The sequence below is a fragment of the Gopherus flavomarginatus genome, chromosome 2 (assembly GCF_025201925.1).
Source record: "Gopherus flavomarginatus isolate rGopFla2 chromosome 2, rGopFla2.mat.asm, whole genome shotgun sequence".
NCBI lineage: Eukaryota > Metazoa > Chordata > Testudines > Testudinidae > Gopherus > Gopherus flavomarginatus.
This window is the reverse complement of record NC_066618.1, coordinates 180,772,139-180,799,477: the sequence shown is the minus strand read 5'-3', so window position 1 is coordinate 180,799,477 and position 27,339 is coordinate 180,772,139. Positions and strand designations below refer to the sequence as shown.

The following is a 27,339-nucleotide window of genomic DNA, read 5'->3' as shown; positions in this document are numbered from 1 at the left end:
GCAGGTAATGAGTTTCTGAAAGATGCTCTCTAAGAGGAGACACACTTAAATACGATGCAGTCAGAGAACGTTTGTTTATACATCATTAGAAGGTCTAAATCATACAACATAGAAGAGATGAAGATGGCATATACAGAAATTGGGTTACTCAAAATCATCTACTTCATGCTGCTGAAAACTTAGTTAGAGAGAGACAAGATCTTCTAAACACCATTCTTAGACACATTCCCACTGTGTACGAGAGACCAAAAGCATAAACACCTTTCACCTTTTGGCTCAACTTATTTATCCTGCCCTTTCACCATTCACCCTGAGTCCTCTTCCCTTTCTTTGTGGCTGCATCACTCATGTACCTGGCTATCCCAAAACATATGTTTTAAACACATGTGATACAGTCAGTACTTATGCACTGCTGGAGAATTTCAATTCCTTGCTTGTGGATGTGTCCATTATTGTAAGTGAATTTTCACTTCCTTCTGTGCAGTTTTCACATTTGTACTCCACAATAACTTAATTCTTGTATAAGGAGACTGCTTCATAGTCAAACTGCCCAAATACACACCTTTGATTTTTCTTATTGAGAACAGTTTTGGGCATCCAGGCAGGAAGCATACAAAATGATACGAGACTTAGCTAGCCAATCACCCACTACGCATAGTGAGAGGCAAATATTCTATATCGGGTGGCCAAACATACTGACACTCCGAACCACATGTGACAATCTTTAGAAGTTTGAGAGCTGGGGTACCGCTGCTAAGGCTCGGGACGCCAGCCTCATGGGAGGTGCCTACTGGGGCTTGGGACTTCAACCCTGCTCCTGCTGAAGCCTTGAGTCCCGGCAGGTGTGCCGGCAGGGCCATAGGTGCCAACTCCATGGGTGCTCTGGGGCTGGAGCACCCACGGGGAAAAATTAATAGGTGCTCTTCACTCACCGGCAGCCAAGCTCCCCGACCCACCTCCTCCTCTGCCACCTCCTCCCCTGAGTGTGCCTCATCTTCACTCCTTCGCCTACCTCTCAGCACTTCCCGCCCGGCCACCGTAAAACAGCTGTTTGGCCGTTCCGGGGAGGGCGAGGAGCGTGGTGTGCTCAGGGGAGGAGGCGGGGCCGGGGCAGGGACTTGGGGAAGGAGTCAGAATAGGGGCAGGGAGGGTGTGGGGTTGGGGAGGGGACTTTGGGGAAGGGGTTGGAATGAGGGTGGGGCAGGGGCAGGGCCTCATGGAAGGGGTGGAGTTGGGGCAAGGCCAGAGGCAGAGGGGGATTAAGCATCCACCAGCAGGAGCTGAAGTTGGCACGTATGCGCAGGGCTGAAGCCCCAAGACTCCGCCCCCCGCTGGGCAAAAGCCCCTATTCCATCGCCCTGCTGCAAGGCAAAGGTCCTGAGCTACCCCGCAGTCTGGTAGGCGGAGAATGGAGAGAGGAAGGGTGGGGTGTGCTCCACAAGCCCCGCTTTAATTATAATGGTTTGCGAGCCCAAGAGAATAGGTCACAGGCAACTTTCATTGAAACACATTTGCCTGGAAATTTTCAAGTAACTGACAACTGATAAAAATCAAAACCTTTCTGTTGATAATTCACAAAGAGCATAAAGGTCAAATTGGTAGACAGTCTTCAGTTCTACTCAGGATTTCTCTCTTTCCTTCTAAATGGTTTCTTTAGATCCCCAGTTAGTCTGAATGCCCTGGAGGCCTATACAACCAGACAAATAGGAGTCAACTTCTCTGAAGTTGCTGGCACAGTAAGTAATAAAATTAATCCTGAAAAGAGACCAAGGCAAACTCAAGGCAAGTGCTCTTGGCAATCAGGTCTAAGGTCTGACTGCATGAAATTCTGAGACTTCACCCATGGTGGATTTCTGCTTCCTCTCATTGTCAGTAAGAGGATAGGGGGAGAACTGAAATGGATAAATAACATTATTTGTGAGGATGAGAAGGACTGGCTCCTTCCTGGTCAGTGTTATCTGGAAGTGGTAGATAAACCCAAGCCCCTACCTTGCTTTTGTTTGCACCTCCTAAGGGGCCAGATTCTGCCACTCTTACCCATATTGAGTATTACTTTATTCCTCAAACAGTATCAGTTATGTCAATGGGGTTACTTGCAGAACAGAGGTGCTGTAACTCAACAGGAATAAAAGTCCACATTGTGACCCTAAAAACTATGTATTTCTGGATTGATGAAAACTATTCTAAACAGTAAGCCAGCCAGCCAAGTATTTACACTTTGATTTTCACTAGTTCTGTTGATTTAAAATAAAAGATGGCTGAGAAAAGAAAAAAGAAGAGTCCTGATTTATTGAGTCCTTTAATTTTATCAACTGTTAAGAGAACCAATGGTATAAAACTAAGTTTTCCCCATTCTAAATTGGTAAGGTCCAAAACCAAGGATATATACATTGCTAGCTAGAAAATAAAATGCCAATGATCGTTAACTTAATTTTGGACAGTCAACTATACGTTATTAAAATAGAGACTCAATAGTGAGAAAAGACAGGCTTCAGCTGCTTCGTGCGGGGTTAAATTAGCACTAGCTTTATGAATAAGAGATTTGATAATGCATATATTTATATTAGAATACTTAGATTTGACATTTCAATTTACTTTTTGTCAAACTGGTATAAAAGTGGAAATGTACAAAGCATCACCACAGAAACCAATCCCAGTGTTATAAATTTGCTATTTACGAGGGGTTAAGAGAGTTGTTTGGTTTTTGTGGCAATGAGAACCTACGTCTGACTTAATTTTGTTGTTTTGGAAGAGGCTAGATTGACAGCCTTGGAATGCTCAATTCTCCATATCAGCATATATACAGAATAAATACAGCAGAAATAACAGCAGTGAAAGTTTCTCCATACTAGCCCCCAAATGGTCCTACTCAGCCCATGTCCTGCAGGTTGACCTTTAATGATAAGAGAGGTCAGTTCAGTTCAGTCTCTGTGCCCATTCAAGCAAGAGCCTCTGTTGTCTGAATGCAAAAGAGGGTGCTAGTTAGAATGGCAACAAACAACCATCACCTAGAGACTGGACTGAGCCCATTAACTTATTTTTTCTGGCCATTGGGAATCCCATCTAATGGCAAGGACTTTCAGACTACAGATGCGCAGAGGAAGGTAATTCCATTTCATGAAAGTGTTGACATTTTGAAACCTGGTTTCATTGTGAATGGAATGAAAAAAAAATTGGAAGTTTTGCACAAAAGGGAATAGTGCTCCAGCTTTGGGACAGTATTCCTGGTGGGCTGCCCCAGAGCTGTGGTCCCTGGAAACTGGGCTGCAGAGGACCCACATGCCTTAGAGCTAGCAGTCCCAGGGCATCCACACTCCAGGGTGAATAAAACTTTATGCTTTTTTTTTTTAAGATTTTTTAAATTTAAAATTAGAATTTTTTATTTTCTTATTTAAATTATTTTTTTTCTTTTTAAAAACAAATTTGTTTAAAATGAAATCTGAATTTAATACAAAATATGTTAAGGCCTAAACTTATCATAATCTCTTAACATTTAAATAAATATGTTGAATTCATAAGCCTCTATCAAAAATTGAGTTTAAGACTGCTTGTCTATATAAAGAAAGAATTGAGGGGAAAACATCTAACTTTTGAGGTCAAGCTTTATAAATATGGCACAATAGGTCAGCCTAAGCAACTAAGGAGACTGTCTCATTTTTAAGAGACTTAGATTATGTCTACACTATAGCTTATGTCAGTGTTACTTATGTCGTTCAGGGTGGGGTGATTTATTCACCCCTCTGAGTGACATAAGTGCCAGTGCAGACAGCACTATGTCGGCAGGACAGCTTCTCCCACCAACCTAGCTATCACCACTCACAGAGATAATTTTATTATATCGATGAGACAGCACAGAGCATCTTCACCAGATGCGGTGCAGCTGTGCCACTGCAGTGCTATATGTGTAAACAAGCCCTTAGGCAAGCAGGAACTTAAGCTCCAGTCACTTTCACTTAACCATAATTTAAAATTTTCCCAGGCTGACCTGAAATAATCAGTTTAATTCACTGGCTACAGATAATCCCTCTGTTTAATAAATCATTTAGTTGTAAATGTGAAACGTTTTGAAAAGAGAAGTTTATATAGCCAAACCATTTAATGTTGTTTTAACAAAAATAAAGATATATGCAGTTTTGTGTGTTTAATTACATTCCAGTTACCATCCTAATACAGCGTGACATAGTTTATGAGCAAAAAGTTAATTATGTAGTAAATAAGAAATACAACATTCACCATTTTACATACTAAAATGTATGATTAATAAGAATCTGAAAATATTAAGCTATAGAATTGCTTAAATAAATGTATATAATTATAATGTTCCTGGTAGATCTAGCCAAAAGATATATCAAACCTAGTATAAAGGCTCTATTTAGTTGTAAATCAACATGTTTTAATGATTATATCAGCCAACGAGAATGCATCTTTCTTAGACAGTAGCTTAAGTACAAATGGAAAAGCTGATGAAAATAAATGATTTAATTGAGTCCAGCCTGCCAGGCTCTCTGCCATCTTGCCTGGCAAGAGACAGAAGAGCTGAGATGCTGGAAGTCCCACTCTACAGCAGCTGCCCAGGTAAGCTGCAGAAGAATCCCAGCACTTGGAAGCCAGGACTCTACAGCAGACCACCAGCTGAGTTGTTGAGGAGTCTGGCAGGTTTCCGTTGCAACTTCATCTAAAATCAAACTTTCATCAGCATTCCATCAGAGATTTTTCAACCAGCTTTATTTCAGGCTCTACCAAACTGGGCTGGATTCGACCTGGTGATCTATAGCCTGCCATATTTACTCTCCATTTCCCTCTACCTGAATTATATAGCCCCCAACCCTTCTTAGTTTTCTTAAAGTAAGTGAGGAAACACAAATTAGTATCTTCAGTCCTCTGTAATGAAAAGATATGCACAATGGTATAGCACATGCATTTTATCATTATTTATAATTGTCTTGTGGTAGCACCTAGAAGCCCCAGTCAGGAGTCGGGCCCCATTGTTCTAGGCACTGTAAACACATCATAGAATAATTCCTCTGTAAATGATTGAGGTGGCAGGAAAAGAAAACCTCTTTTCTACTACAGCAACTGAGACCATCCTCAACTTTTTCAGAGCAATTAATCAGCAAAGGGATGTCAAAACATGTAACTGAGCTTCAAGACAAATTACAGTGTAAGTGCTGCTGCATTTGCCAGTGACCTTGCAGACTTGACCCCGAGGTTTCTAATGCTCTAATTCTCATGTCATTTATTTGGTGACACAGGATTTTAAAGGTGAAACGACAAATGAAAGTTACACAAACACACACACAGAGCACTTGGAGGTTGGGTGGGGGAGCTATGAAGCAATGAAGAATGAATTGATAGCATATTGGTAGAAGAGAAATAATTTTAAAGGGACTCTAATTCAGACTCTTCTTCAGAAATTCAGAATTATCAGCTCAGTCAATACTGACTTAATACTCTGACAGTCTCATCTGAACGGCCTGGGAAGTATAAACATCTTCACAGTCAAGTTAACCTATAGTATCATAAATATATGAAAACATATAAGAAACTGAAGATAGACTAGAGCTGTGCTGCAGCCTCATATGTTACATATTTCTTCTGCTGCGATCTCATTAGCAATGCATCACTGTTTTTACCACTTTGAACACTGATCCTACACTCAGCAGCTGTGTTTGTTTACAGGGCTACAAATTAACACAGGACAAATGGACTTCATCCAACAGATTTTTCTTGGCATTTTCCACTACACTTTGCAATATATTGGTCCTCATAGTCCAATTATACATTTGCCACTGATGCTAGCCAAAGAGGGTGGATAAGCAAAGATGGTGCTCACTAACAGCACATGGGGAAGATTTTTTTAATGCTTCAAATAAAGGCTCACTAATTACCAGGCATGGTTTAGGCATTTACAGTCAGATATGGCCATTACTATATTGCCCATACTTGACTTTTTTCACCATAAATATAAAGAATGTCATCATCTCCCATCTTGCAGTTTGCACTATGCCAGTCTAGTAAAAGTGATGAAATCCATTAATATTTTATGTGAAAAGGCCTGCCAGTGCCATCCACACATGTAATGCAGATCCCAAACACCAATTCTGAAAGACTGTAAACCAAAATTTCATACTGCATCTGACAAATCAGTCTTAAATTAATTTTCCATTTAAATCCCTGCATGCTTTTTTAGCAGGAGTGATCTAAAAAACAGAGATAAATCAATCCCCCACCCAAAAAAATACCACCACAGAGACCGCAGCCTATATATTTTTAAGTTAAACTAGTATTTTTCCTAGCCCCCTGATTTTTCACTCTATATCAAGGCAAAAAGGGAACCATTCTGCTAAGAAAACAAACAGTCAAGAGGAGTGTTACTGGTTTTTTACATCTTTGAATGGTATGCGATAATGAACATTCCTGCCACTGTCCTCACATACTTTTAGAGTAAATATATGTACTTTTAAAGTCTGTCTTATTTATTCAAACTATTTTTGCAAAAAACCTCTACTTATGCTAGAAGTTACAGAACAGATAAACAGAATCTGCACTAAGTTGTAGTTTGCAGGCTGTTTATATCTTCCAAGCTGTTAAAAATGTTTCATTTCCCTCTTGTAAACTGTACTGTACAGAAACTACCAAACAGTCTCCTGGACAGCTGTAGCATTCTGGTAGTAAAGCAGCTTTCCATACAAATATTCAATACTCTTCACTAGTTCATTAATAGAACCTAATCAAATATCTATTAGCAGAGAAAAAATTAACAGCGCTGACCCAATCTGGGTTCAACATTTATTTGGGTTTTAAAGAGCTAGTTTTCAGTAGTTACAGGGTATGTAATTCCTTTTTAACTGTATTATTTTTATATTGATATATATGACTTTTTTCAAACATGGTTTCATACAATGAGGTGCATATTCATCTGACAACTTAAAATAAGAGTAATTCTGATGTCTTGCTTTTATCTTATAAGACACATGGAGAACCCTGTCAAAGTAATATATTGCACTTTTCTGTGTAATTATGTTATGTTGGATGAGAGTGTTGGAAAACTTAGTATAGTCATTAGCTGAGTGCTGAATGTTTTGATTGTCAGACAGGTTGTATATGATGCAAATATATGACTCAGAAATGATTTCACATAAACATTTTGGTAACAGTAATCTGACTCATAACCTCCAACATAGAAAATAACAAGCTTCACAAAACATCTGTGCACTACAAGCAGTTCAAATTCCTTAACAACTCTTTAGAAATGTTCTGCAGCATACAGAGTAAGGATTTCTGGTGTTCAAGGGCCCAATGCTGGGAGGTGCTGAAAACTGCAACTTCACATGACGTCAGCCTCTCTGGACGAGGGTACAGCTCCTCAGCTGATATATACTGTTAACTCTATGGAGTCCAACAGAGTTATGACAGGTTATACCAGCTGAGGATCTGCCCCTGAGATATTTATTTAGCTTATATGCACACTTCACACTGATTAAATATACTGTTAAATACTCAGTGTTACTCTACTCAGCTTTTTGTTTTTAAAATTTCAACTAAGATTCAACCATTTTCTCATTCATTAGAAGATGGACATGTCTGCATGGAGCTGACATGCATCTGAGTCTGAGCAATTCAAGAGTGTTACTGTGGGGCATGGGATCTGAGAGCTTCTGACACCCAGTACAAGGCAGCATTCAGTAGGGACTGAGGAAAGGCATTCACTGAGTTGAGCTGCCACTTGTTCTCATCAATTTATCTGTTGTTTTCCAATGAGCCCTTTGGTGGTTTTAGCAGGGGATGGAGCAGTGGGATTCCTGGCTCTGCCACTACCTCACTCTGAGACCACGCACTGATCATATCACCGCTTGGTGCTTACGTGTCCCCAGCTACAGAACAGGGCAAATGGTACATGCCTTGGGGCAGCTAGGTAATGAGGGTTATCATTAATGTCCGTAAAGTGCTTTGAGATCTCCAGAGAGGGTTAGAGTTGTCATTTAATGTGTAACACGTGTCCATCACTCTCTCAGCTGCATGTGTCCCTCACGGATGCCAAGTGCCATCACACCACCCTGATGGAACAGGCAGTCACTGCAAATGTCCAGGGACAAGCAAAACCCTGATATTGGCTTCCTACACTGGAGTCAATGTAGGGCTTTTCTTTAAGCCAAATGCTGCTTTCTCCCCATTCTTGTCTGCTAGTGGAACCCTGTGATTCCATGTAAATGAGCACCCACTACTGGCTTAATATTGCAAAATAATTATTTGGCAAACATTGGTTTGCATTTGACTTTTGTGTGTGACTACTCTGGGTTGGCTTTCCAAGACCCTTCCTAGTGCTCTAGCTCTGCCAGGGCAAATACTAAGGAGTAACCAGTGTCTAGCTCCCATGTAGAATGGTATAATTAAACAACTGCAAATCTGACATGAAAGTCTGTAATTCAAAATTCACTCTTGATTAATTGCATACCTCAATCAGTCAGAAGACTGAAATGATGGCATATGATTTCTGTAACTACCCAGCCCCATAGGCACCAACTTCCCCTCTGCCTAGTGGATGCTCGACCCCCATTGCCCCTAGCCCCACTCCTGCCCCAAAGTCCCCACCCCACCTTTTCCCACCCCAGCCCCACCCCCTTCCTGCCCCTATTCCACCCCCTTCCCCCCAAGTCCCCGCCGCTGCCCTGCCTCTTCACCTCCTCCCCTGAGTGTGCCGCATCCCCGCTCCTCCCCCTCCCTCCCAGAAAGTCTTTAGCACTGCCAAACAGCGGTTAGGCAGCGGGGGGCCAGGAAGTGCTGGGAGGGAGGGAGTAGCGGGGACACTGCATGCTGAGAGGGGGGAGAAGGAGGTGAGGAGATGGAAGCTCGGCTGCTGGTGGGCGTGGAGCCAGAGGCAGCTCCAGGTACCAGCGCACCAAGCGCGTGCCTGGGGCGGCAAGCCACGGGGGGCAGCCTGCCGGTCACCGTGAGGGCAGCAGTCAGGCTGCCTTTGGCGGCACTCCTGCAGGAGGTCCACTGGAGGCAATTTGGTGGTGGGCACGCTGAAGGCGCGGGACTGGAGGGCCTCCCGCAGGCGCACCACCGAAAGCCCCCTGACTGCCGTGCTTGGGGCGGCAAGATACATAGAGCCGCCTCTGTGTGGAGCAATCGCTAATTTTTCTCCATGGGTGCTCCAGCGCTGGAGCACCCACGGAGTCAACACCTATGCCCAGCCCAGGAAGTATTTGGCAGATGAAATTCAGTGTTGATAAATGTAAAGTAATGCACACTGGAAAACATAATCCCAACTATACATATAAAATGATGAGGTCTAAATTAGCTGTTAATACTCAAGAGAGAGATGTTGGAGTCATTGTGAATAGCTCTCTGAAAACATCCACTCAATGTGCAGCGGCAGTCAAAAAAGCAAACAGAATGTTGGGAATCATTTAGAAAGGGATAGATAATCAGACAGAAGATATCATATTGCCTCTATATAAATCCATAGAATGCCCACACCTTGAATACTGCGTGCAGATGTGGTTGCCCCATCTCAAAAAAATATATATTGGAATTGGAAAAGGTTCAGAAAAGGGCAACAAAACAGATCAGGGGTATGGAACAGCTGCCATTTGAGGAGAAATTAATAAGACTGGGACTTTTCAGCTTGGGAAAGAGATGACTAAGGGGTGATATGACAGAGGTCTATAAAATCATGACTGGTGTGGAGAAAGTAAGTAAGTGTTATTTACTTCTTCTCATAACACAAGAACTAGGGGTCACCAAAGGTTTAAAAAAAACAAAAGGAAGTATTTTTTCACACAACGCACAGTCAACCTGCTGAACTCCTTGCCAGAGGGTGCTGCGAAGGCCAAGATTATAACATGGTTCAAAAAAGAACTAGATAAGTTCATGGAGGATAGGCCCATCAATGGCTATTAGTCAAGATGGTCAGGGATACTGTTCTTAGCTTCTGTTTGCCAGAAGCTAGGAAAGGGCGACAGGGGATGAGTAACTTGGTGATTACCTGTTCCGTTCACTCCCTCTGGAGCACCTGGCAATGGTCACTGTCAGAAGACAGGATACTGGGCTAGATGGACCTTTTGTCTGATCCGGTATGGCTGTTCTTATGTACCTTTATATTTTATCTCTGAAGACAAATGTAATGTTTTGAGTGACAGCAGAGATTAACTTTTTTTTCAGATGAGCTTTGCAGGGTTTATCCTGGAAAGTGCTATGAATTAATGAATTCTCTCTTCAGGTTTTAGGGAATCAAAGCTGCCAAATCTACAGATTGCTGCCAGGAGCAACAAAGTGGTTTTTTGGGACCCCAGGCAGACAATAGTGAACGTATCAGATGGCCCCAATTCCAATAATTCCTGATATATAAAGGAATTATTATTTGGCCTCCAATCATTGCACTATATGTTATTTAAATATAAACTTTCCCATAAAATGTAACAGTCAACATAAAACTTATTACTATACTTAAACATTTAATCTTCTTTCAGCATGAACATTGCTTTTTCTAAGTGTGCCTCTTTCATTGTCTCAATAATTAACAATACTTTCACTTTAACCATGGGCTGTATGTATAACTCCTCACTCAATAAGAGTTTATCCAATACCTTTCAAGTTTAAAGCGTTTGCTCAATCAGTTATCTCTTCTAGTTCTAAATTCAGCTCTTAGAAACCAAGAAAGTTGCATTTTAAGGAGTATGTAAAAAAAATAACTGGCTGGAAATTATAGTTCAGTAGTTTGGCATCAGAAACAGAGACAAGATAAGGCCAAATTTCAGGTCTCCACACATTGGTATTCACCAAGAAACCCATAGGGCAGAAGATGTCCACCCTGAATCTGACTCCTTCCATTCCAGGATGCGTTTTAGCAGGCAGAGCTTCACTTCTACATGCAAATGCCCTGTGACTAATGTGGCAAAGTACCTGCTTCTCCTCTGCTGGCTCAGTCCCTTGTTGCCTTGGAACCACAGGCTTTGGCAAAGCAAAAGTCCTTCCCGGTCACGCAGGGTCTGGCTGATCCTTTCTCAGTCAGTCCCTTGCTCTGTTTTTCTCTCCTTCTGGGGAGAGTGCAATCTTCCTTGCAGGAAGAGTTTCAGAGTCCGGCTGCACCTACTTGCTAGCAGCTACTCTTTCTTTCTTTCTTTCTTTCTTTCTTTCTTTCTTACTTACTTACTTACTTACCTCCCCCTCCCCCTCCCCCCTCACTTCCCTGCTAGGGAGGGTTTAAAAAGGTCCCCAGCAAGTGGGGCTGGCTGAAGCTAATTAGTTCCCTGATAACCCCTGTTCCAGCTGAACCTTATTTCTCCATGGCTATCTCCCCTCAATGGATAGGGAGAGGCATTTTAACCACTCTGGGACTAATTACTACCCCTCTCCTGGTAGCTAATTGTCCTGAGTTTGCCACACCAAGCAAATGCTCTTGTAGATCCTGCACAGATTACTCCCACAGGATATGCAGGGGACAAAACATTAGAGCACACTGATGCTGCTTCCGTAGCATATACTTATTTCTGGCTTTGTGGCTAACCTGCATGTTTTCAGACAGTGGCTCCCAGTGAGTACTGAAGTTCATCACTGATCTGGCACCCATCAACATGAATGATCAGGGCCGTTACTAGGGGGATGAAGGGCCTGGGGCAGACATGACAGATTTGTTTCTTCCGGGACCGACCGCACCAGCCAATCGCATCAACCCACAGGGCCCGCAAAAGTGCGGTGCCCAGAGCCATTGCCCCAATTCACCCTACCGAAGGGACTGCTCTGTGAATGGTTAATATCTACTCCTTCCCTCAAAACTTACCCATGACCCATATTACATTTGGCCAACAGTTTGTTTCACTCTGTAATTCAGTTTGGGATGTTTTGCATATGAAAAGCACTGTACAAATTTTATTATTTTACTTCTCTAAGTTTCCCTGATTATAGAGTCTTTGCTATTCTTTGCATTATAGTAACAACTAGAGACATCCTCCCCACCCACAACCAAAATTAGAGCCCCATTATATTAAGCAGCTACTGTCCTGGTAATATGGCGCAGTGTCCCTGCAACTCTCTAACCATCAGTCTATAAGCACTGTAATTAAATGTCTTATTATATCAGAGACTTAAAGAGTAGCTTTTTTATCATGTAAAAAATTGGCACTTTTGGCAAATTGCACTAATATGAATGGACTTTGATATTACAGTAGTGCTCAGAGGCCCAGTCAGGATCAGATCTAAGTGCAAAAGCAATTTGTAAGAGTGACTCTACTCCTATCAGTCATGTCTAAGAAGTAGTCAGCATTCATATAGCGGGTGAATAGACTGTACAACATTTGCAATAGAGCTGATAAATGGTTTGCCGTGCAACTGGAGTAAGGTGTATATTATCTCCCCACTATTGTCTGCACTGGTCACTGACTATGCCATGAGGAAAGTAACCACAGAAGGTAACCAAGGAGTTTTATGGACAAATGATAAAGCACAATTGGATGACCTTATTTTTGCCAATGATATTGTTCTACTTATTGCAGTGTTGTAACCATTTTGGTGCCAGGATAGGAGAGAGACAAGGTAGGCGAATTAATATCTTTTATTGGACCAACTTCTGTTGGTGGAAGGTATAAGCTTTTGAGCTTCACAGTGTGCATGATGCAGGAGAGGAAAGCTCTGGTAAGTGATCTTTTTGAGTAGATGCTGCTTGGTTATATGAGGTAGAGCTTCTCTTTCCTCTGTACAATCTAGAAGAGGGTGAAGGGATAGAAATGTACAAGACTAGCTGTGTTTATGTGTGCTCCACATTCCCTTGTGTAGCTAAGCAGTGCGGCAGAACAGTGAGTTAATGCACACTGATATTTCACAGGAATCCTCCAGAGAAATCTCTAGGAAACTTTCCTGGAGGTATTCGCCAATCCTCTAGCGAAGGTTCCTTGACAGAGCTGCTTTGTTCCTTCCTCCATTGTAGGAACCTTTCCCATGCCAGTCAGCAACCAAGGACCAAAGTGGCACACAGGCAAGCAGCATAGGGAATTGTTCCGAAGCCACATGCATGCAGGAGATGCACCCTTGCTTACCCTCAGGAGTGAGATATTGGCTTCAATGACACCCACCTGTAAAAAATGGTGGCAGAATTTACAATAATGTCTCTAGTTTCCTGCAGTGATCCCCTTAGAAATCACTTAGACTGTTTGCCCCATCTTTAGCGCCCAACACCCACACACACGGGCCAAACTCACCATGTTTAAGGTGTTCGCCAACACGTGTACTTGCCCAGGGACAGCGATAAAGTGATTAGTATACAAAAAAGAGGTGTATTTTACTATAATGATTCCAAGCTGTGCATGAACTAACAATCATACTTCTGTGCATTGTTTCTTATGCTTCAGGAGATGTGGCCTTCAGGGGAACTCCCTACCCACCAGCAGAGCACCTCCGCCAGATAAGGAAGCGACCAATGAGGAGCAAGAAGGGCATGTTCCGAGAGGTACTTCAATCCTCAAAGGTGAAACACACAGGGAATGGAGAGAGACCCTGAAGGAAAATTTTAAAATAGAAAGGCTGGACAGAAAGGAGAATGAGGAGTGCATTGGGATGGGAGTGGATGAAAAAAGTGATGGAGGAGGAAACAGAGATGTTGAAGTACCTAATCATGCTCCTTCCAGAACACATGCACGCTCACCTGCCCTCCCTCCCCCGGAAGCCAATATAGAACTGCTTTCCATGCTCTTCCCAAACTCGTCTCACACATTCCCTGCAACTTCCTGGAAAGTCTCGGTACCTTGTTCACTCCACCCCTTCGACAACTTCCAAAATTACAGCTAGACTTAACCACAGCTATGAGAGTCTACACTGTCCTGCACTCTTATCTTCCTTCCCACCAAGCCTTTTGTTTATGTTGTAAATTGGTATTTAATAAAAACAAAGTCTGTAGGAGACAAATAGAGATTGGTTGTTGCTGCTGGTAGTAATATATAGTGGCAATTTGATCATTTGCTGACTACAAATCACAGTCAGGAATCATCACAATTTTCATGCAAATGCAGCAAGTTAACAAAGCATGGTAAAGTGCTGTACGGAAAGACACCTTAGGGGTGCTCATTGTCAAAATGATGCCTCAAAGCCTCCCTGATGCAAATAGCCCCCCATTGTGCTGCTCTAATAGCCTTGGTATCTGGCTGCTCAAATTCAGCAGCCTGGCAATCTGCCTCTGCGCTCCACCCCAGGCAAACTTTTCATCCTTAGCCTCACAAATATTATGGAGCACACAGCAGACTGCTACGACCATGGTAATATTTTCCTCATGTAGGTCTAACCTGCCATACAGGCAGCACCAGTGTGCTTTTAATCTGCCAAACGCACATTCAACTGTCCTTTTGCACCTGCTCAGCCTATTGTTGAAGCGCTCCTTGCTGCTGTCCACGTTTCCCGTGTAAAGCTTCATGAGCCATGTGAGTAAGAGGTACACCAGGTCTCCCAGGATGACTATGAGCATTTCAACATCCCCCACTGGAATCTTCTGCCCTGAAAAGGAAGTCCCTGCTTGCAGCTTTCTGTATAGGCCAGTGTTTCCTGAAGATGTGTGTGTCATGCACCTTCTCTGACCACCCTGTGCTGATGTCAGAGAAACACCCATGGTGATCCACAAGCACCTGCAATACTATAGAGAGGTTCCCCTTCCTATTGATGTACTATGTCGCAAGAAGGTCCGGGGCCAAAATTGGGCTGTGTGCCACCCATCGCCCCACTGCAATTAGGGAATTGCATTGCCACAAACCCATCCACTATTTCACGCACATTGCCAAGAGTCACAGTCCTTCACAGCAGGAGGGAATTAATGGCTCTGCACATTTGCGTTAACACAACCCCCTCGGTGGACTTCCCGACTCTAAACTGATTCGTGACCAAACAGTAGCATTCTGGAGTCACCAGCTTCCACACAGCAATTACCACGTGCTTCTCTTCTGAGACGGCAGCTCTCATTTTGGTGTCCCTGCACCACAGTGCTAGGGTGAGCTACGCACACAGTGCCTGGAAGACAGCTTTCCACATCAAAAGTTCTGCAGACACTGCTCATCATCCCAGACCTGTATAGCGATGTGATCCCACCACTCAGTGCTTGTTTCCAGAGCCTGAAACTGACAATCCACTGTGTTCAGCTGCTTTGTGAATACCAAAAGTAATCTGGTGTTTTGTTTCTTCCCATGGCAACTCCGATTCCCTTTCAGATTGGATGCTCATGATATATTGCATGACCAGCATAACAGTGACCACAACAGTAGAGAGCGGTGCAGGATCCATCCTTTCAGGCAGAGATGGTGGGTGCACAGTAAACACAGGCCTTTGAAACATGCCCTCAAATGCAGTTGGAAGCCCATGGAATGCTGGGATGGAAGAAACTGCATAATGGGACACTGAATCCGCACCCATGATGCACTGCAATTTATTCTGCCTTCTCACAACTCCTAGTTGCAGAAGGTGGTAAGTAGCACAGGTCACTGCTCTCACTACCAATGCTAGAGCACCAACTGTGGACACGCTCCGCTGACAGAAGGAGTATTCTGTGAACATGCACAAGCAATGTAATTATAGCAGTTGACAAAACTGTGTAGTGTAGACAAATCCATAGCAAAACAAGTCAATTTGTTCAAAAACAATGAGAAAACATATATGCCTATCACTTTCCCAAAAGCAACCATAAGAGTAGAGGGAGAAACTCTAGAACTAGTAAGGCATTTTACCCATCTAGGGAGTGAGATGTGCAATGATGGTAATACTCTATGTGTGATGTCAAGCAACAAATATCAAAAGCAGCAAACAATTTTCATAAACGTGAAAAGATTTAGAAGAGTAGCGTGATTGGCACTGACACAAGAGTCTCTGAAATCTACAATGGAAACTGAAAAGACAATGAACTCATTCCAAAGTAAATGCCTGCAAAAGATCTTCAAAGTTCATTGGAAAGAGTTTCTTGCAACATCAGAAATTCTAAGGAAAGCAAATCAATCTAAAGAATCAAACATGTATGATGACAACAGATATATTTAGGACATGTTTTAAAAGTGCCACCAGCACAACTTGCACATCAAGTGATAACATGGAAACCACCTGGAAGAGAAAAAGAGTGTGACCTAGAGAAACATTATGCAGAACAACAGAGAAAGAAGACAAATCCATCAACAGGACACTCAGAAGCCTGAAGAGACCAGCACAAGTCTAAAATAGGAGGTGGAAATTGGTGCACAGGAGGAAAGAGATGTTGTAAGAACGAGTAATGAGAATTCCTGTTTTTTTTAAGACCTTTCCATAAGTGACATTAGGAATTGAAGGCAGATTGTACAGTTCCACTGGCTTGCCATTGTTTACAAGTCTTTTGCATACCTGCCAATACAATTATGGGGAGCGTAGATCAGTGGCTAGAGCAGAGTGGAAGAACTACAACCTGGGGGCCGCATCCAGCCCTCCAGACATTTTAATCTGGCCCTCAAGCTCCCGCGGGCAGCGAGATACAGGGCTTGCCCCACTCCAGCAGGAGAGCAGGGTCGGGGGCTTGCCCCACTCCACATGGCTCCTGGAAGCAGCGGCATGTCCTCCCTCCAGCTCCTACACGTAAGGACAGCCAGGGGGTTCCGCACACTGCCCTCACCCCAAGTGCTGCCCCCTCAACTCCCATTGACCAGAAACTGCTGCCAACGGGAGGTGCAAGGGCTGCTCCTGTGGACAGGGCAGAGTGCAGAGTTGCCTGGCCATGCCTCTGTGTAGGAGCTGGAGAGGGGACATGCCACTGCTTCTGCAAGCTGCTTGAGGTAAGCACCACCCATAGCCTGAACCCCAACCCCCTCCTGTGCCCCAACCCCCTTCCCCAGCCCTGATCCCCATCCTGCCCTCCGAACCCCTCCATCCCAGCCCAGAGCAACCTCCTGCACCCCCAACCCCTCATCCCCAGCTCCACCTCAGAGCCCACACCCCTGGTCGGAGCCCTTCCCCCTCCCCCTCCACCCTAACCACCTGCCCCAGCCCAGAGCCCTCTCCCACACCCTGAACTCCTCATTGCTGGCCCAACTCCAAAGCCCACACCCCCAGCCAGAGCCCTCACCCACTCCCAAACTCCAACCCCCAATTTTTTGAGCATTCATGGCCACCCATATAATTTCCATACCCAAATGTGGCCCTCAAGCCAAAAAGTTTGCCCATCCCTGGGTTAGAGCATAGGACTGGAAGTCAGGACTTCTGGGTTCTCTCCACTGCTCTGCTACCAATTTTCATGGGTGACCTTGGGCAAATCACAAACTCCATGCCTCAGACAGCCATTTGGAAAAGGAGTATAACAGATAGTTACGTTCCTCAGAGAAAGTTGTGAGACTTAATTAAATGTTCATTAAGTGTTTTGAGAACCTTAGATGAAATAAAGTAAGATCCTGAGACTTTCTAGTAAGTAATAAACTTTCCACACACTGCAGGGTGGAACGTTTTGGAATGGATTGCTGTTACAGTCACTAAGCATAAAGAACACTACACACCAGAAACAGAATAAAGACAGCTCTAAATGCGAATTATCCTTTATTGTACTACATGAGTGTATATTTTGTTTCTGGCTATCCCCCATAGCATATTAAATAGAAACCACGTTAAATATGAAAGATTTTTGTCTCCTGCAATTTGTTTTATTTTTAAAGGGAGAAACATTTGAAAGGGGAAGCCAAGAGAGTCAATCATTGAAGCTTGCAGAGAACATAGAGCAAATGTTGGCAGGACACACATGTTTATCCTTCTCATATACTGTTTAAATTATTGTTATAAACAAAACATTATCTCGTATAGCCACTGCTTGGTCCCTTTCATGTCAAAGACTTTTGATGTTACAATAATTAACTAAGAAGGTCTGTAACTTTGCATTCAAAAGAACAGCCATGAGGATGGAAGGACTAGAGGGTTTGTGGGAGACAAAAAATTGCTTTTTTGCAACTGAGACTTCAATTTTCAAACTTCATTGTCCAAATTAGGCACTGATATTCTATGTGTGGGAATCAAGTCTATGCTTAGGCATTCAGATATCATTTTTATATACATAACTACTGATTAAAATGTTCAAATTTTAAAACTGTGTTTGTGGTATTTTGTATTAAAATCCAAGCATCCTAGATATATAATGTGACAAGGATAGCACTCTTGATGATCAGAAGCTTTACTAGGTCAGTTCCAACTTCATTGTCAAGAATATGCATATAAAGAAAACCAAACACACACACAGACACAGATCCCTTTTGTAGCTCAAATATGCAACTTGGATTGGGAATTCTATTGTTCCAAAGCCATTATTAGAGTAAAAATAATAATAATAAATAAAAGTTGGCCTGGTGGCTTTAGTATTCTTTGCTGCCATGCAAAAGACACAGGTTTGATCCCTTCTCTTCCACAGTCCATGCAGGACTGGGAGCATTATGGTGACAGCATAGTATTTCCCTGAGAAAGGAAATGCCTGGTATTGCTCTGCAGCAACCTAGTGGCTGTGCTTAATGTCCTATTTATGGGTTTGAAAGGGAGTCTCATCTAGCCCTCCTCATTCAAGACAGGCCACCATAATGCAAGTTCTTGAGGGAGATGATGTCTATTCTGGAGGAGTCACTTGTTCACAAAGCTAGATGAGAAGTTTCAGTCAACGTTGTGCAATAATGAAAATCTGTATAAACAAAATGTGCATAGTAATGCTGCATTGGTAACTGTTGTCTTTCATTATTTAATTACACAAACACACTTTGTCAAGGTTAAATGGGACTGAAACAGCATCATGGGGATCAGCAGGAGGGAAGAAACAGTGCTGGAAAAAATCTACAGTGAAGTGATGTCAAAAAAATTACTTTTTCAACCCTCCTCCCTTTTAATTTGTGCATATTCATTTAGTAACATCCAAATCCACTTTTCTCAAGAAGAGAAATTCTGCTGATCAAAACCACATTCAAATGGCATTAAAAAAGCAATTGTTACTTCATTCCAAGGCACAGGTCTGTACTGCAGACATTGCACTATGTTTGAAAAATATTAAAGTCACACTATGAGTGTCCAATTCTACACAACTTCTATAGTGTCGTCTATAAAAAGACAAGCAGACTAAGATTTCTCATCTTGTATGTGCTTGCTATAAGTTAACCTTTTTCCCAACTTATTTGGACAATTTTCAGCAGGCTTTCTGGAATTGCTGCTAAAAAATTTATTCTCACAGATTCATTTATCAAACAGTCTGGAAACTCAAGGGATTCTGGAGATACAGTGATGCAATTATGCACCTCTGTTTCAGACAAACTGCCCCTTTTCTCAAACACCTCTTTGCTCTTGGCTGTGAATATTGCAACTTCTCTCTGAGCTTTGATCTGTTTTCATTTTTAAGTGCTCCTTGTTGCCTAGTTTGGAGCTCAGTGACTTTGCTTCAATAGACATTATGTCACCCTTTAGCACATATGTAAACAGAGTGTCTAACACCTCTACAATATATGCCAGGCAAGTGTAATGCAAAGAAACTGACAAGATACGTGTGTATCTGCACCTGCATAACGTAGTATACTACTAATGTGAACATTTATGTTGTATAAATTTTTAAATGCACTTTATGACAAAGAAATTGTGACTCATAAAGCAAGATTTTACCTTGATTAAATACATCTTACATTTACATAGCTAGAAATAACTGATTCATTCTGGTCTTATTGTAAAAGAAACATTAGAAAAAAAGAAAATTATACGTCTTTGCAGAATTGTTTAAAACACTTCCTTCTTTAATACTGGCAAATCTTGATTCCTGCAGCACAAGTATTCAAACTGTCTTGATTAATTTGCAAAGCCACTCAAGCTGTACAGTACAATTATACACTGCATAAATTTCAAATACTGTGCTTCTGTATTCTAAGTAGGCATTTTCACAATGATTCTATTTATACACAAATATCTGATCCCCCAATATTCTGAGTTTATATGGAGCCAACTGTTCTGAATTCTAGTTATACTGGGCATTAGTGAAGAACATCAGGTGTTAACACTGAACGTTTTTAAGGGGAAGTTCATAGGGAAATGGCTATGTATTCTTGAGATTAACACTACATTTGATCAAGACAGTCATGTGCAGGACACTTAAAAGAAAAGCTCCTGTTTCAATTTGCAGAACACTTAGGCTAAGTCTATACTAGACTTTTTCGCCCCAAAAAATTCCCACTGTTGCTACCACTTGTTCAGTTCTATCATGCTTAGCCACAGTGAGCTGGCTAGTACAGGAAGGGCTCCGGGAAATCACTGAGTTGATTAACCATGCTCAAAGCAGGTACAGACAACATGGGATTAAAACACCATGGCTGCCAGCATCTTGGTTACTTAGTCATCCCACCATTTCTGTCCCCAGGGAAACTGAACTCAGTAAGGCTGCAGAGGGGTAGTTAACTATCTTCACTGGAGTTGAGCAAAGGAAACTGAAAGTAGCATTTGGCGCTGCAACTGGAACTGGGTTAACAATTCTGCGAGAATAAAATTCCACCCACTGTCAGAACTGCTCTACTTGCTCCTGCTCTACTTGGGACCCTAAGTCTCATTCAAACGCAATGAGATGCAGGCTCCTCAAGCTCTGATCCAAAGCTCATTGAAATCAATGGGAATTTTCCCACTGAGTGCAATGGGTTTTGTTTCTGACCACCTATGTCCAAGTCATTTTTTAAATGGACTTCAACTTCTAAGTTACTTACACACTTCTGAAAATGTTACCCCAAAATTTATTTATGTTACCAAAGGAAGCAACACTGAATACACCAACAGCAGCTCTGTTAAGCAACAAGATGTCTCCATATAACACAAACTACAATTTAAAGGGGAAATATTTACATTCTTTCCAAAAATAAATAAATAAATAACCATCTATGCCCCAGCCTTAGATCCTATACATACTCCCAAATAAAACGGGGCTTAATCCAAACATCAGAGGGCTAGCCGTGTTAGTCTGGATCTGTAAAAGCAGCAAAGAGTCATGTGGTACCTTATAGACTAACAGACGTATTGGAGCACGAGCTTTCATGGGTGAATACGTCCGACGAAGTGGGTATTCACCCACGAAAGCTCATGCTCCAATACGTCTGTTAGTCTATAAGGTGCCACAGGCTCTTTGCTGTTAATCCAAACAAAATGCCTGGCCATCAAAAGATCAAAAATCTGTTCTTGAAAACTACAAGCCTCTAGCAGGTGGAATGGTACCTTAATGATTTTGTGGAGGTCAAAAATAGACAGCTCAGACAAATCAGGGGACATGGACCCATGAACTGGCAAACCAGAATTTTTAGATCATTTCAAAAGTGTCTGCAGAATAACATGGATAGGTTTCAGTGCAGATGCACCTGCTTAGGTCAGCAGTAAATCTGGACTAAAATCTGAGTGAATACTGTAACATTTTGGGGATCAATCAGCCCAGTAAGAGGTTCTGTCATTGCCTGCCTTGTTACTATGGGTGCCTTAATGCTCTGCTGCTATAGCTCAGAACTCTGACACCAGTAGCCAGCCTTCAAGCATGAAGGTCTCATCTTAGCTTCCATCCACCTACTTACTCTTTGCAGGATGATCCCAATAAGCCCTTCTGGTCCCAAATCTCTTCAAATGCATCCCCCAAATTCTTAACTACCAGACACTCAGACTTCTCCCTTCTGATACATCATTCTTCACCGAAGGAGTGACTCCTGGCCCCAGTCATCATCTGCTTAGGGCCACACACTGCACCCAGATTGCACAACACTGACTTGCTTTGTGTAAAAATAAACCAAAAGTTTATTTAATAGATAAATCTCACAGATTCAAAGGTGAAATAATAAAGAAAAAAACACATACAAGTTACATAGAAGACCATAAAGACAAAACCTCAGGCTTTGCACTTCTATGTTAGCTAAATTCCCTTCTCTAATACAAGTTACCAACTGCCTCTGAACAGTTTCCTAGCATGGCCTCCGTCCTAGAGGAGGACCAGTGCTTCAGGGACAGCACCCTGCTTTGATGTTGGCCCTCAGTTTCTGGTTAGCCTTCACTTCAAACCTTTTCCCTTTTAACAGGGTTTCCAGGTTGGAGGGGGGAGGGATGGAGGGATTTGTTTTTTTCCTTTCTCTCAGACATGGTAATTAATGGTTAAACAGAGAGGGGAGGAAAACTCCCTCCTCCCTTAGTTTTCCAGGACTGAGTTTTTCTTTTCAGTTTCAGTCTCTTTCCATTAATTTTAATGGTCCACCACTTACTTTCCCTGGATTGTACAATGTTACCTGCTTGGAGTTAGTTTTGTGTAAACAACTAGATTGGGAGGTGCCACTCCTTGCCTGATTGCTTCCCCACACTGCTGTGAGGTGATGCTGTAGCTGCACCCTGGTTACAATAACAATTTTCTACACATATATATTGTACACATGCATAACCACAGCCTGTACACATATCTCCTAATGACCGTCAAGTTCAGATCATTACCCACTTCCATAAAAGACCTTACTTAAATTATATTTCTACATATTAACATTGCACACAATCAGCTAATTCAATTGCTTATTCTTTGGGGTTCAGATCCCCCGTTCTCTCCTTTGGGTGTCTAGACTCTGATTGTCATAAATATTAAGAGCACAAAAGCCATGAACAATATCACGGCATTCATCAAGCCCATTTGTAATAAATGAGTACAGTTAAGAAACAGCTCCTGATGGCTGATACTGCCACCTTAGGGCTTGATTCTGTCATGTTTACTCAATTTGACCTCACTTTTGAAAAAAAAATCAAGCCACTTATTTAAGTAACAGTTCCTTAAGAACTTGCACTTGACTCTGCCAAGCAATCCCAAGATTCTCAATGGAAACAGCAAACAAGAGAGTTCTTCTATCAAACTACAAGCCAGGAAAACTAACCCCACTATGCAGAAATTTGGGCCTATAAAAGACAGATCATAACAAATCATATGTCCAGCCATCCAAGAGTAAATTTCAGATAGGCAACTTGACAAAAACGTCAATATTCCAACATATTGTAAAAAATGACTAATTTAAGAATCATCTCCATAATGGCATCAGCCTAGATCATGCCACCTAACAATGGCAAAAGCAAAAGGAGTTGGAAGAAAATCTAAATTGGGAACAACTGCAGTTCAGTACTCAGTGGCCAGCTACTGATGTAGCTACATCACTGCTGACCTCTACATATAGACAAGAGCAAGCTGAGGTTTGCACTAATTTAGTTATTTGAGACTATTCTCATTAGAAGAGTGCTCTGCTCTATGTTAATATATATTAATATATGTTACTATCCACCTGCACCAGGATGGCCGAGCGGTTAAGGCGTTGGACTTAAGATCCAATGGACACATGTCTGCGTGGGTTCGAACCCCACTCCTGGTAGCTGCTGTTTTTAAAAATGGGGAGGGGATAGCTCAATGGCTTTAGCACTGGCCTGCTAAACCCAGGGTTGTAAATTCAGTCCTTGAGGGGGCCACTTAGGGATCTGTATAAGTAAGGGCACTGCCAGCAGATTGAGGGACGCGATCATTCCCCTCTAGTCAACATTGGTGACGTCTCATTTGGAGTACTAGGCCCCACACTACAAGAAGGATGAGGAAAAATTGGAAAGAGTCCAGTGGAGGGCAACAAAAATGATTAGGGGGCTGAAGCACATGATTTATAAGGAGAGGTTGAGGGAACTGGGATTATTTAGTCTGCAGAAGAGAAGAATGAGGGGGGATTTGATAGCTGCATTCAACTACCTGAAAGGGGTTCCAAAGAGGATGGATCTAGACTGTTCTCAGTGGTAGCAGATGACACAACAAGCAGTAATGGTCTCAAGTTGCAGTGTGGGAGGTTTAGGTTGGATATTAGGAAAAACATTTTCACTAGGAGGGTGGTGAAGCACTGGAATGGGTTACTTAGGTAGGTGGTGGAATCCCCTTCCTTAGAGGTTTTTAAGGTCAGGCTTAACAAAGCCCTGGCTAGGATGATTTAGTTGGGGATTGGTGGTGCTTTGAGCAGGGGGTTGGACTAGATGACCTCCTAAGGTCCCTTCCAACCCTGATATTCTATGATTCTATGAACAGCTGCCCTAAACTGTGACTTAAGTTATCCAAAACATTAAGGGTACCTAATGTCCTTCCACCTCATTATTACTTTACACATATAGAAAACAACCAACCAACAGCAGACAAGTCTCTGAGGGAAAAAAGTTAATTATCAAGTTGGTGCATGTATCAGATTATCCAAATGTAATTTGAAAATCATCTTCAAAATTAAGTGAAATAGTAAAGGCCTGTTTAATCATATTGAATTGAAAATAATTATGACATGCCCTTCTGGATTATATCAAGTGCAGCATCACTTTAAATAACAACCTCCTTTCTCTGGGGACTACACTGTGCATTTGAAGGGAGATGGAGTCAGTGATCTGTGAGAACCTTTCCACCTTTATCTGCTACAATTCTACATTAGGAACATAGTGCATATTCAATATAGCGAATGATGGGCAACTGCGTTTTTTGGGGGGAACCGGTGGTGTTTGGTTTTGTTGGTTTGATCCCTGACACCATATTCATGTAGGCAGCTGTAACTAAACAGTGACTCAGGAACAAACATTGGTTTCCTCAAGAATCAACACATTCAGCCATCCAGGACCTCACTGCAAAATAAATAAATAAATTGGGCAGCCTATGTATGCACATTCACATGTACAACAGGCAGCCAAGCCTGACTCTCCTGCCCCAGGCAAAAACTGTCAAACAACAACAACAACAACAAAAGGGCTCAGTCACTGAATGTTTTGCTGCCCTTAACTAACTAGCATTTGAAGACTCGAAGTGCTAGGTGAGTGCCCTCCTGCAGGGGCAAAAGAAGAGAGCCCACCATGGAGCAGATCCCGGGGAACGCTGAGCGGGTGCGTGTAAGAGGTTCAGGGAGCACCTGGCCCTGGGATGCAGTGAAGGGCCAGTACGGTGTCTAAGCAGCGGGGCCGTCTAGCGGTGTGCTAGGGAGAAGTTGTGTCAGCTCTAGTAACATCTCCGCTACCCCGGGGAGAAGCGCAGCCCAGCGCCCAGACACACACATGTTCTTACCCCGGATTCACAACCAAGAGCCTCCAAATGCGGCTGGGGGCTGGCTCTGCCTCCCGAGCTCTCGCGCTGTGCCCACTTTCCGATGCCACCTGCTTCCTCCGCCCAGCCCACGTCTCCCCCTTGGCCCGCCCCTGGCCCCACGCGGCCGCCTGACACTCACCCAGGTTCACAAAGCTCATGACCATGTCCGCGTCGTTGAGGAAGGCGCTGTCCTGCGAGCTGGCCGAGGGGGAGCCGCCGCTGGGTCCCGGCTGGGCGATGAGGGTCTTGCGCTGCAGGGTGTGAGCGGTGGGGCGCTGCAGGCGGCGGCGCTCTGCCCCCGGCCCCTGCTCCTCCTCGCTGGACAGGGCATTGTACAGATCCAGCATGAAGAGAGGAGCCGAGTTGAGCCTGTCCGGCGGAGGCAGCTGCTGCTGCTGCTGGGGAGGAAGCGGCCGCGGCTGCAGCCCGTGCAGCGGCCGGGGCCGGTGCGGCAGCCCCAGCACGGACAGGATCTCCTTCTGCATCTCCCGCTTCTCGTGCGACTTTAGGCGCCGGTAGAGGAATCCAGGCGAGGAGGCGGCTGGAGCCTGCGGCTTCTCCCTGCTGCTGTCCGCCAGCAGCGCCCCCCCGGCAGGCAGCAGGGGCAGCACGGGCGGCGGCGGGGAGCAGCAGCAGCTGCACAGCAGCCCTCCCCACCAAAGCCAGCCGAGCCTCAGAGGCATCGCTCCCAGCCGGGTGCTGCTGCTGCTGGCTCGCCTCTGAGGCAGACGAGGGATGCCCGGCTCCTTCTGTCCTCGGGCTCTGCTGCTCCCCCCCTTGGGAGTTAATTCATGAGTGGAGGGGGGAGGCGAAGGGGTTAAACCTTCCCTCTCTCTCGCATGGTCACTCTCTGCCCACTCCCCCGGCCGTGCAGGCAGACCCCGAGGAAGGGCTGCGGCGGCAATGGGGTGGTGGGGGGGGGGGGGAACAGAGCTGCTCAGGTGCAACCGGTGTGCGCCTGGGGTGGGGGTGGGCGGCTTCCCGCCCCCACAGGCAGCAAACGCGCCCCGCGGCTGCCCCGCTCACACAGCCCGCGGGGACTCACAGCCGGGACGGGAGCCGCTCGCTGCGCGCAGAGCAGCCCCCGCTGCCCAGCCCCGTGGGACACGCGCCGCTCACCGGCGCGAGCCAGCTGCGGAGTTGGCAGGCGCAGGAGCCCGCTGCCCCGGGAGCGGACGGGGGGGTAAAATAAAAGCAAACTTTCTCCAGGAGGTAAGTCCCTGCAGGGGAGCTGGAGGCGGCTGCTGCTAAGGTTCCCCGGGGTCGGCTGGAAGGGGTGATGCCGGGGCAAAAAAAAAAAAAAAAAATCACATGTGCGGGCGCTGCTCCTCCTCCCGCGACAGGCAGCCTTGACTCACTGAGGAGAGCCGCGCTCCGGCAGGTACCACACTCCAGCTCCCCGAAGCGCCCGCCCACCCCCTTGACAGACAGCGAAAACCGCTATTCAAGAGGCTCCTCCCGCGTCCATCCTGCAAGAGTCTCCCCACCCCAAGCCCGCTGCAAGCGGGGGTGTTGCCGTCTGCAACGACTGGCGCTGGGCTTCCCCTGCTGCAGACTGGGAATAAGCCGTGGAAGGGAAGGGGTGTCTCGGAGGAGGTGGGTGTGCGGGACACAAGGGGCAAGGGGTGGAAGGCAAGGCCCTGGCTGTAGTTTAATGGTAGGCGGGAATACGTGGTTGGGGGGGGGGTTGTTTTTAAATTGTTGCTTCCTCTTCAGTTTCTGAAACTTTGGCTTTTGGCAGGAAAATGATAGAACCAGATGAAAATACCATGTAGCCTCTAACTGGTATAAGAGAGTGATGGTAACCGGGCTGTATTCACAAATACAAACGCTTTCATTTGGTTTCCTTTGGTAGCCTCACTGAACTGAAAAATGACAAGGGCAGCATCGTTTTGGCTTAGCTGGGATGTAAAGGGGCCCCAAAATGATGCTATCGCAACTGGTTCAGGCCTTGTGGGTTGTGATCCCACTCCTTTCGACCCAGTCCCTTCCCCACCCGGGGCTGATGTCTGACAACTAGGCTGTGTTTTATTTGGGCCTGCAGTTAGACTCTTGTGCTCACAGAGAGCCCAGCTGAAGTCATTATTTTATTCTTAAATGATACTGAACATTGGTACCCAGGAGTCCCTCTCATGGACCAGGATCCCATTGTGCTAGATGCTGTACAAACACAATAAGGAAAACGGGCCTGCCCCCAAAGAGCTTATATGTTTAGAATCTTTTAAAAAGCTAGTTAGTTAATGGGACTCTGTAAGGATCCTTCCCTGCAGATCCGG

General features: G+C 44.2%; 1 protein-coding gene and 1 non-coding gene across 2 annotated transcripts in view; one reads left to right on the top strand and one right to left on the bottom strand.

The window, feature by feature from the left end:
• BMP6 (bone morphogenetic protein 6) overlaps positions 1-26,050 on the bottom strand; it is a 169,093-nt gene extending 143,043 nt beyond the window's left edge. The window contains exon 1 of the mRNA XM_050940083.1: positions 25,203-26,050. Within this exon, the coding sequence (XP_050796040.1) occupies positions 25,203-25,746 (544 nt within the window). The 5' untranslated portion in view covers positions 25,747-26,050. The remainder of the gene's footprint in view (positions 1-25,202) is intronic.
• On the top strand, positions 23,263-23,345 carry TRNAL-UAA (transfer RNA leucine (anticodon UAA)). Its single transcript has one exon. It is a non-coding gene; the product is annotated as a tRNA-Leu (tRNA).
• Positions 26,051-27,339: the final 1,289 nt, after the last annotated feature.